Source organism: Prunus dulcis, chromosome 7 (assembly GCF_902201215.1).
Source record: "Prunus dulcis chromosome 7, ALMONDv2, whole genome shotgun sequence".
NCBI lineage: Eukaryota > Viridiplantae > Streptophyta > Magnoliopsida > Rosales > Rosaceae > Prunus > Prunus dulcis.
Window position 1 is genome coordinate 14541094 of NC_047656.1, and position 12450 is coordinate 14553543.

A 12450-nucleotide genomic window follows, 5' to 3' on the forward strand; every position below is an offset into this window, starting at 1 on the left:
TTAGATAAATTATCTGAACATTAATTTGGAACCGACGTGGTTTAATAAATAATGACATTGCTTANACTATTAATTCTGTTGTTGAACATATTTTCATTTTGATAATATGTGGCTTTCGGTTACATTTAATGTATATTTGTTTGATGTTAAGCTAATTTCCAATATATTTTTCGAGTTTAGGGATTCATGGATCGATCAGATTGAAGATGTGACCAGCTAATAGTACCAAACATTTAGAATTAGAGATGAAGATGTATAAAAAGATTGGTTTGGAAATTCCAAATTACAAATAGGTTAAGGAATCAGAGAAAGAGGTTAAGCAATCCCTGTTATATATTATTATTCATATGTGGTTGCATCATAAATCATTGTACAATGATGATAAAGCTCCTAGCTAGGTAGCAGAACAGCTCCAGCGATTTAGAGAACATTACCATGTGATCACAACCATTGATCACTTTTACTTCATCTGGCGGATTTTGATTGATGATCCATTGTCGCAAATCCAAGTTTAATGTACGGTCTTGATCGCACCCGACGAATACTCTACGAACTGATCCATACTTCTCATTGGAAGGGCTCTTATATATGGGTCCAATTTCACAAATACAGTTTGATTGCAGGACAGTATTTGTTACTTATTAATTCCAATCCTAAAGCCCAGTCACGCAGCCACCAAAGCAAATAGTCTGGCTAGCAATTTTAATGTATTTACAACTCCTGCCATTATACACAAATGGAAAGTAAAGGAGGTAGATCCAAATCGCATATCTTAGAGCCCCCAAATCACCGAAATCCCAAAAGTCATGCTCCGTCTTTGCCAATTTTCACTGATTTTTTGGTTCCGTAATGGGAAGATTTTTCGGTTGCTTATGATTCACTATTGCATATGGAATAACCCGAATTCTTGGGATTATCATTAGTTGTATCGTCAGTTGAAGTTCCTATATCCTAGGTAAATTCTATCATTCTAATTACGTTCATACTTTTCTGCTACGTTTTGTGCCTGATGCTTTCGAGAGTTTGTTGGTTGTATTCCGAGAGTGTGTTGGTTATTCTATTTCCCATCCATTGTCGCATTTTTTTTGCTGTCTCTCTCAAGCCTTCGTCATATATGACCCAATTTGAGTGCTTCTTGTACCTTTCATGAATAGCCTCATTGAATGCCTTGAGCAACTTGTTATCCAAATCCTGTTGATCAAAAGGAAGTGAAATTAAACCCTTTTGGCTTAGAAGAGGCAGAAGCTTTCCCCAGCTCTCTCTCAAGTAGAGAGCTGCACAATAGTCCTTGTATTTCTCATGAGCTTGTAACCAATAATCTCCCATTATATGCCCAAGCTGTGTGCCTTTCATTTGGCTGACATGACAGTGATTGTTTAGGGTTTAGGGTTGTTGGCGTGACTTGTGGATATTGACTTACTTTCCTTACACACCAAGAATTCCTATTATAATTGTAATTGATTTACTTTAATTCCTGATTTCCTACTGTAAATGGATTTAGGAATTTATTATTTACTTACTCATTTAGGTTTTGTTGTATTATAAATATGACCTCCTACAAGGAGAAGAATACACAGAAAATTCCCACAAACAAATATTCTCTCATAGTTTTTCATATTTTAGCATGGTATCAGAGCGGCGATCTTGGAATTGCTGACTCTAGTTTCAAACCCCACAGCTGCTATGCAGGTTGATGATTTTTTCAACCCTCATAGAGGTAGCACCACCGACTCCTTCTCTCATTCTCCACCAACCATCGTTGAGTTGAGTGCCCAGATGGCTCCGCTCTTACAGATGCAGACTTTGACCTTGAACCCGATCCAGAAGCAGGATCCTTTTTTGACGACCCCGACCCCGACCCCGACTATGACGACGACGACCCCGACCCCGACTCCAAAGACGACCCCGACCCCCACTCCGATGATGACCCCGACCCCGAATTTGTCTCTAATTCAGACCCTGATCCCGATTTCGACTCCGACTTCAGCCCCGACTCAGGCTCAGATTCCGATCCCAATTCCTACTCAACCTGTATCCTATGCATCTTCCGTTGCACAGATTATGACTTCTAGATTAACGACCCCGACACATGGACCAGATTGCGCATATTGTGGTGATCCGAGACACACTTGTGAGACTTGTTTTAAATCGCATGGCTACCCCAATTGGTGGGCTACTCTTATAGATCGCGGACAATGCAATATGACCAGTAATGGTACTGGTTATGGATTCCATACTTCCGATAAGATTGATTCCATGAGCTGGATAATTGATTCCGGTGCAACTGATCATATGACGTTTGATCCTGATGATTTTCTGAATACTACACAACCTCGACGAACTTGTATTGCAAATGCCAATGGTGTTACTTATCCTGTGACAGGGGCTGGCACTGTTGCACTCTCATCCTCTCTCACACTGTATAATACTTTACTTGTTCCATCTTTATCCACTAAATTATTGTCAGTTAGTCAGCTTACTGAACAATTGAATTGTTGTGTACTCATTTACCCGAGTTTTTGTTTGCTTCAGGATATTCACACTAAGGAGATTTTTGGTCGTGGTACTAAGAGAGGGGGGCTATATTATGTCGATGACTTCAGTCCCGGCATGGCTAACAGCGTGACACATCCCTTTGATAGCAAACAAAAGCAAATCTGGTTGTGGTACCGTCGATTGGGACATCCGTCTTTTAGTTATATGAAGCATCTTATACCAGATTTATTCTCAGGTTTCAAGGACTCCGACTTCACATGTGATACTTGTATTTTGGCCAAGAGTCACCATGTGCCCTACCCGTTGAGTACGAACAAGTGTACTACTCCATTTACGTTAATTCACTCTGATGTATGGGGACCTTCTCCTATCACTGCTCCTTCTGGTGTTCGATGGTTTGTCACATTCATCGATGATTGTTCACGGATGACATGGCTTTATTTGCTGAAGAATAAAAACGAAGTGTTTTCCTGTTTTCAGTCCTTCAACAAACAGATGAAAACTCAGTTTAATGCTCAAATCCAGATTCTTCGCTCAGACAATGGTGGAGAATTTGTCAATCATGACTTTCAGACTTACTTCCAACAACATGGAATTATCCATGAGACGACTTGTCCTCAGACACCGCAACAAAATGGTGTTGCTGAACAAAAGAATCGACATCTTCTTGAAACCGCTCGAGCACTTCTGATTGGCGCTCATGTTCCTCGCCATCACTGGGATGATGCTATTGTCACCGCAGTTCATCTGATCAACCGCATGCCTTCTGGTGTACTGACCTTTAAAACTCTCTTACAGGTGCTTGCACAACACAGACATTTGCCTTCTGTTTTGGTACTCACACCCCGAATCTTTAGATGTGTGGCTTTCGTTCATCTCCACAAAAATCAACGTAGCAAACTTGATCCATGTGCGCTTCGTTGTGTTTTGTGGGTTATGCCACTCATCAGAAAGGCTACCGCTGTTATCACCCTCCTACCCAACGAACCTATGTCACTTTGGATGTGACCTTTCTGGAATCTGAGCTGTTCTTCCATGACCCATCATCCAATTCTCCACTTCAGGGGGAGATACGAAGTGAAAAGCAGAATTGGAGCAACTTGGGAAATACAGAAATTCTCCTTTGTACAGAAATGATTGATCATTCCGAGTCTGGAGCACGAGATTACTCTCTATCGAAAAGCAACCAATCGCCCATTCATAGCGATCAATTGCCTGACCCACCTGATCCATCCGAAGATATTTCTGATCCGAGTCTCACACCTACAGACAATACAGAACAACAAGATGAAGACCCCCCCTCTAACTCAACAGTACCAACAGACCAATCTCCTGAGAATATCCTTGAGGTAACTTCTCCTACTAGACTTGTGCATTTAGATGATAAAACTATTGGATATCAATTACCTTTCAGGCAAAATTGTGGGAAGCCACCAAACCGTTATTCACCTGATATTGGCAAGACATCCAAGTATCCCATTGCAAATCATGTATCCACTGAGAAGCTGTCTGAACCACTCAAGGCTTTTGTGCATCAGTCGTCTGCTATCCATATTCCAACCAAGGTCTCTGAAGCATTGAAAGATCCTAAGTGGGTCCAAGCTATAAAAGAGGCGATGAAAGCCCTTGAGAAAAATCATACTTGGACATTGGAGACTATACCCCGAGGAAAAAAGACTATCGGATGTAGATGGGTGTTTACTATAAAACACAATGCAGATGGATCTATCGAGCGATACAAGGCAAGACTTGTGGCAAAAGGGTACACACAAACCTATGGTATAGACTATGAAAAAACCTTTGCTCCAGTTGCAAAGTTAAACACCGTCAGAGTCTTATTGTCCCTTGCAGCTAATTTGGATTGGCCACTACATCAGTTTGATGTAAAGAATGCTTTTCTACATGGCGAACTCACGAAGAAGGTGTACATGGACATTCCTCCTGGATATAATACTACTCAGACTGGAATAGTTTGCAGGTTACGAAAAGCATTGTATGGATTGAAACAGTCACCACGTGCATGGTTTGGGCGGTTCACCATGGCAATGAAGAACAATGGTTTCAAACAGTGCAACTCAGATCATACTCTGTTCTTGAAACATCGAAAAGGGAAGGTAACAACATTAATAATCTATGTTGATGATATGATTATTACTGGGAATGATAAACAGGAAATATCACAGCTACAAGACTATCTGGCTATGGAGTTTGAGATGAAGGATCTAGGTGGACTCAAGTATTTCTTGGGAATTGAGGTGGCTCGATCGCAGCAAGGCATATTTCTCTCTCAAAGGAAATATGTCTTAGACTTGTTGACAGACACAGGAATGCTAGATTGTAAACCTATGGACACTCCTATTGTTCAGAATCATCATCTTGGAGAATATCAGGATCAAGTTCTAACTAACAAAGAAAGATACCAAAGGTTAGTGGGAAGATTGATCTATTTGTCACATACTCGACCAGACATTGCTTATGCGGTGAGCGTTGTCAATCAATTTATGCACTCTCCAAGTGAAGACCATATGAATGCAGTTCTTCGGATACTTAGATATTTGAAGTCTGCACCTGGAAAAGGACTTATGTTCTCAAAGCATGGTCATCTAAATATTGATGGTTATTCAGATGCAGATTGGGCAGGTAATGTAACAGATAGAAAATCCACATCGGGTTACTTCACATTCATGGGAGGTAATTTGGTGACATGGAGAAGCAAGAAACAGAATGTAGTAGCTTTATCCAGTGCAGAAGCCGAGTTCAGAGGCATGACTAAAGGAATTTGTGAACTTCTTTGGTTAAGAAAGTTGCTTATTGAACTTGGGTATAAACCTACATCCACAATGAATCTCTTTTGTGACAACAAGGCTGCTATAGCCATTGCACAGAATCCCGTTCAGCATGATCGTACTAAACATGTTGAGGTGGATCGACACTTCATCAAACAAAAGCTTGAGGCTAAAGTGTTTCAGTTTCCTTTTGTGAAATCCGAGGATCAATTGGCGGATATTTTGACAAAGGCAATTTCCAGTAAAGCATTCCACAATTCACTAGATCAGTTGGGCATTGGCGACATCTATGCACCAACGTGAGGGGGAGTGGTGGCGTGACTTGTGGATATTGACTTACTTTCCTTACACACCAAGAATTCTTATTATAATTGTAATTGATTTATTTTAATTCCTGATTTCCTACTGTAAATAGATTTAGGAATTTATTATTTACTTGCCCATTCAGGTTTCGTTGTATTATAAATATGACCTCCTACAAAGAGAAGAATACACAGAAAATTCCCACAAACAAATATTCTCTCATAGTTTTCATATTTTAGCAAGGGTCTCTCTCAGTTCACGTAGAACCTAACCTACAGGTAACCTCTTGAGTGTGTACCTACGACACAGGTACTTTACATAGTGGGCGGGATTAGTTGATGAAGCTTTTGCCATATATATGTGGTATAGGTATAGTGTCTTAGATTACCTATACGACTTATAGGGGCTGTAGCCTGTAGGTATAGTGCATATTTCACCTATAAATGATGGAGGGCCTTTTTCACCTGCAGTTTTTGAACCCAACTTATGTAATCATCATTGGTGTGCATAGTTTCATTGTGTCATGTATTATACTTGAAATTGTGAGTCAAATGTGTATATATCTAGAGCACAGGTATTTGCTCTTGTTATTAAGGTTATTTATTTTGTATTTAAACAGGGCTGGACGGGTCGATATCTAAGGAATGTATAACATTCAAATCGTGATTTTTCTGATTTTCAGGTTACCTGATTTATATCTTAGGGGCAAAATTGGAAGCACAACATAAATTATAAAATTAAGAAAATAAAATATAAACCTCAGAAATTAAAAAAAAAGTAAGTAATTCTACATGGCACAAAAGTCAAATGACTTGAATTACTAACAAAGCGTTGTGGATTGCACCCAAATTCAATCATAAGAATTGAACTTATACTGAATTAACTATTTTTTATTTAACTGGAATAGAATTATAAAGTTGACTTCCAAGTACCCTGCAGGCATATATTCCAGACTGCTAGCTGGTTAACGATTCCAAAGGCCAAAGTTTTGTTTTTAAAATTTAAAATATGTTAGCTAGAGTATTTGTGTGTAACTACGTACAATTTGACTTCATTATAAATGGTTGTTGCGTATTCTTTCCAACCTATCAGTGGCTGATACAGAGAGACAAGAGGAGTTAGGCGACCCACGTGGCTGCCGGAAAGTTGGCTGACAAGGCATTTGAACTTCACCGTTCTTTTGGTAAGGGTGGCAACAACAGCAATATTGCTGCGTACACTAGAAGCTTCGCAGAAAACATATGTTGTAGGAGACGAATTTGGTTGGACTGCATCGATCTATACAATGATGACAACGCTATAGTTTATCAGGTGGGTGCTTACGATCTTTAGGAATATTTTTCAGAAATCTCTTGGAGGATGGAGAAGAATTCCTGCGGTTTGGAGAACATGGGCATATGATCAGAATCATTGATCACTTTGACTTCGTGTGGAGGATTTTCCTTGATCATCCACCGTTGCACATCCTCCCCGATGGTAAGGTCTTGGTCGCACACGATATATACTCTACGAACCAACCCATATTTCTCCTTGGTGAGTTTTATTTCCTCGTCAAAGAGAGGGAAATATCTCAGCGATGACAACGCCAGTGCTAAGTCCTGTTGGCATCCAAATCAAAAATAAATAAACAAATGAAAGAAAAAAGAGGAAACGTAGAAGCTTAACCAATTGGAAAATTGAACCTAGATGGATGTAGACTAGACTCCTCCGTATGCATAAAATGGGCATAATTACTATAGCACCCTTTATTTTAATAGGGTTTTTTTCAAGGGCGGATCCACGAATAGACTAGCATGTGCTCACTTTGAGATTAGACTTATTGTGTATGGCTCAATCTAGACCAATCAAAGAAATAAATCAGCCCGCCATAGACAAATATTTTTTTCTTTCTTTCTTTGTTTCCCTTAATCTCTTCCAAATCTTCATTATCAATATTTCCAATATTTTTTCTGTTTCAAATGTCGTATAATAACAAAAAGTTCTAAATATATTGAAAAAAAATTTAGCCTACCCCTACAAATATTTCTGGGTCCACCGTTAGTTTTTTTTTTTTTTTTTTTAACCGTCATAGTTTCTAAATTTATACCCGAGTTTCACCCATAGACGGAAAAATTTACGAAATTTGACTGAATGATGAAATTGGAATGCGTGAGATAGAGGGAGGAAGACATAAACTAAATTCTATATTTAGATTTGTTTTACTTAAAATGGGAATAATTTGACGTTTTCCAAGTTTATATAATAGTATATATATATATATCTCAAACAATTTCTCGCCGTTTTCCCTCAAAATTTACCTCTGGGGGCGAGAGCTGGTACAACACTGAAGTCATACGTTGGGGACCAAAAATTGCGGATGTTGGAGGGTTGTTGGGTCCTTTATCATATCTATATTCAGAATCCTTTATTTCGAATCTACTACCAACCTGTAACATATTATTATTAGTAAATATATTTTCAAGGGTATATGGAAAATATTAAACAAAAGGGTATATGTGTGGAACTCATAGCTATACCTCTTTAACTATGGTCAAGTAACTCAAAGTAGGGCCAGGCATCATAGCGGTGGCAAATACAGCAACAGAAATTTTCTCAGGGAACCTCTCCATGGCAATAGATATGGAGTTCCCACCCCATGCTATGGCCCACCAAGATAACCCTATCCTCTGGTGGGAGAGACTCCATGAATTCAATCAACGGCTCAACATAGTCCCCGAAGCAATGGACTTGATTTATCTGTTTTGGGTTGTCTCCGGATGCTGCTAGGTCTAGAGCTGTAACATGGTGACCTGCAGAGATAAGCAGAGCTGATAGCTTGTACCAACACCAAGCCCCATGGCCAGCTCCATGAACCAGCACAAAATGCTTCTTTTGGGCTTCTGGGTTTGGAGATCGGGAACACATTCTTAGTGAGCAAAGAGAGACTAAAAATTCTAAGGTTTTTGGCCTCTTTTCTTGGCATATGTATATATATCATGCATATGCTTAATCTAGATGAAAATTCTAAGGTTGTTGGCAATCTGAGAAGTCAGTGAATAATTGTCAAAATATATCTACAGGTATGCGCGTGCGAGTGCCGTAGTTATTCCTCCCTGAGTGGCAAAGTCACAATTCTCCAAGTCCATTTTGAATCTTCTCTGAAAACAAAAGGACAAACTCTTTGATTTTGATTGATTTTATCTTTCACAAAAGTTTTAGACATTTATGAATGAGCTTGCTCAAGATAAACGCTATCCATACAAAATGCGGTGATGAGGCTGCCAGATTGTCCACACCCATACAATGCATGCATGTGTCACTCTTTTTGTGTATAATCTTTTTTGAGTCAGGCATGTGTGTTGAAGTTTCCATAACAGAGGAAATGGACAAGATAGCAGCAACAAAGAATACTTTGACTTTTCAGCATTTAAATTGCAGCTAGGCTTTTCTTGCATTTGGTTTATACATTTGAGAGTATATGAAGTTCTATACAAGACGTCTCTAGAATTGTATCAAAGAATACAAGAAAGGAATATGCTTAGGTTCATCCATATCATTTGAGTCCTTTGCATCATGAACTGACCTTTTGTAAGGTTTTGGGTGCCTTGGGTGTCTTGAGAGGTTTGAGTGTAGTGTGATCAAGTAATCTTCACAATATACGTGTCATCATCTAAACCGTTCATTTTTAAATCACAATTTAAAGATTATATGTGCAAAAACTCAATCAAACTGGAGATCGTTTAGTTATTTGATGAGTTGACAACTTATACCAACACCATGCTCCATCTCCATGGCTAGCTCCATGAACTAGCACAAAATGCTTCTTAAAGGCATCTAGGGTTGGAGATGAGGTGCACATTCTTTTCAAGCAAACAAATAAAACGAAATACTCAAAATGCTCAGGTAATCACATATAATATGCTCCAATCTTTGCTTGGCATTTGGTATAGTCTTAGTTTTATTGTCATATGTTGGAGTGTGTATCTCTAGCGTCCCCGTTATTATTGTTTTAAACGTCTAAAGCCGCCCAGGAGTGGCAAGCCGGCCTTGAGTTTGTCTTATTCCCACGTCAAGGAATTTATTTTTCTCTTTTCAAGAATGATAGGAATTACGACCTTTATTTATTTTGGAAGATTCAAGAACATCCATGCAATTCTGTATAATTTAATAGTACTAAGTAAGTGCCCTAAGGGTATTTAAGTTGTTGAGGTCGCAAATTTTTTTTAGTACAAGCGATTGTCTAAACTACATGGAATGTTTTTTACATACACACAACTAAGATGTCATAGGGAGTTCAAACCTGAGACCTCTACTTGTAAGGCAAATACAACCCTCGAATAACAGAAAGATGTTGACATATGTTGTCTGGAAGACTACCATTCAAGCTGTTTCCTGATAGAGCCAGATTTTTCAAAGAAGACATGTTGAAGACAACATTAGTAACATGACCTTTTGGGGCATTGAATTGCATCCACAAGAACTGCAGCTCTATACTGCTGATCTCGTTTGGAATTTCTGAAAATTCAACACATACGTATTATACTCGTAGCAAACAGGCCCAACATAATGCACAGGAAAAACAAATTAATGTATCTCACACCTATTTGGCTATAAATGGAGGATTATCTTATATGTTTTGGTGCAATGTTCAAAATTATTATAACGAAACCTTAAAAGTATTAAGATATGAAATCATTGTAAATATATTCTTTCCTAGCTTGTATATTCGTTGGCTGCAAGTTAGGATTCCAGGTTAATTACTAAATTGTAGGATCAAAACCTAGGGTGCTTGTACTAGACACTGCTGTATAAATCCTTGTATATATTCAACGTTGTGAATATACAAAATATATCAAATACCATTTTTTTACAAAAACATCCTGCAGTTGCATGTCAGTGTTGATATGAGATTTGAGAGCAAGAAGAGCAGACTGGTCTGTGCTGATGTTGGTTTGTGCTTCTGTCATGGTTAAGTTTTCCATAGAATAAAAGTGTACAAGAGACAGCAAGAGGAAACGAGTTCTGTCCATTTTGTGCATGTGGTTGGAGATGTATGCAAACGTGGAATTGTTGACAGTGCTTTCTGGAAAGCTAGAAGGGAAAAGCGATGAGGAATCGATCACAACTTCAACAATTAAGAAAAATGAGGGAAAAAGAAGAGAAGAAAACAATCGATCCTTGCCAATTTTAATTTTAATCTTTATTAATTTTATTTTTTTTTAGTCAAATAAAGTACGAACATAGTTGATAAAATAAAATTACATAGTTGTAACATTTGTGTTCTTTTTTTTTTCTTTTTTTTTTCTTGACGAAGACATTTTGTAGAATATTACTAATTTTTGACAAAGACTATATTTGATGAAGTTAACAACCTATTTCTTATCTTTAGAATGATCACTGGTCAATAATTCTTAATTAAATTAATATGGTAGTAACTTGTAAGCTTCTTAAATAATTTTCTATACATTAATCTAAAAAATGACTTAAAAAGTAAGTAATCATTATATGAATTCTTCCTTGGTGATTTCGATTTCTCTCATTTCAGAATATTATACACCACAAATCCAAAGAGTTGACTATTTAGACAAAGAAATGTGATCAGCGAGCTCTCTGACGACAAATGACAAATTTCTGGTGGACTAACCAACCTATATGAATTTCCTCATTCTGTACATGTAAAAGCAGAGGAACAAAACTAACACTACTCAACTCCAGTGTCCTTCAAAAAGTTGATCTTGATTCTATTGAATGTGACCACAACTTCTTGCATACTCATCTTTTCTTCGGGTGATTCTGCAGAACAAGCAAGACCTAATCTCATAATGGACGATAAACAATCCCTCTTGGGTACAAAATGATCTTCCTCTGCCCCAAGTAAATATGCATCCACAACTTCAACGATTGCGTCTGCTAGTAGTGAATTTGAAACCCATTGCTTTAAATTCATTTCCCCAACAAACATCTCACCTGTTGGCTTCCTTTTTGTGAATGTTTCCATCACTACAATTCCAAAACTGTACACATCCCCTCTAGTTGAAACAATTCCTTCCATTTCGTACTCTGCTATATATATGATGAGAAAAATATGATTATAAGTTCATTGTTCATTGCTTGCTTCTTAGAAAAATAAAAAAAAGACAGCATATATTGTATTGGAAAATAAATTAGAAACATCACCTGGAGCCATGTACCCAACTGTGGCTAGGGTCATGGTTTGGGTCATAGAATCTCCTCCACCCAACAGTTTTGCAATTCCAAAATCAGCAACATGTGCAATCTTAGCATCATCTAGTAGTATATTGCTCGGCTTCAAGTCACAGTGGACAATAAGTATTGCACAACCATGATGAAGGTATTCCAATGCCGCCGCAACATCTGACAAATTTAAATTCATTTCCCCTACAAACATCTCATATGTTGGCTTCCTTCTTGTGAATGTTTCCATCACTACAATTCCAAAACTGTACACATACCCTCTTGTTGAAACCATTCCTTCCAATCCATACTCTGCATTACGAAAAATCGGCCTGGGCTGCCTGTGCCGGTCTGGGCGGCGCTAGGAGGTTCTGGGTGCCAGGGTGGGTCTGGTTCTTTTCTTTTGTTCTTTAAGCCTACTGTCTAGCAATTTTTCAACCTAATGCACTGCATTCCATCATAACGTCTAATATTTGCAAAGCTTTTATCACTTGAATGATCAAGATAGGATCAAAATCCATCTATAATTGGTACTTAGGTAAGGAGGGTAAAGTAAAACCCTCAATGAATAGAAATAGACACACGGAAGACAAATACCAAGGATTCCAAACCAATATGAGACTTAGATAAACTTTAGCTACAAAGCTTATGAATGCAGACTATTCAAACCAAGCACATTCATAGGCAATAC

The 12450-nt window shown here is 38.1% G+C and overlaps 1 protein-coding gene and 1 pseudogene across 1 annotated transcript; both read right to left on the bottom strand.

Moving 5' to 3' along the window:
* Positions 1 to 6402: 6402 nt before the first annotated feature.
* Positions 6403 to 8723, bottom strand: LOC117634502 (annotated as a pseudogene).
* Positions 8724 to 11265: 2542 nt separating this feature from the next.
* Positions 11266 to 12054, bottom strand: LOC117635433 (putative receptor-like protein kinase At3g47110). Its single transcript, XM_034369753.1, has 2 exons — positions 11742 to 12054; positions 11266 to 11627 (listed from the first exon to the last, which is right to left on the bottom strand). The coding sequence occupies exons 1-2, from the start codon at positions 12052 to 12054 to the stop codon at positions 11266 to 11268; spliced, it is 675 nt and encodes a 224-aa protein (XP_034225644.1).
* Between the last annotated feature and the right edge of the window lie 396 nt (positions 12055 to 12450).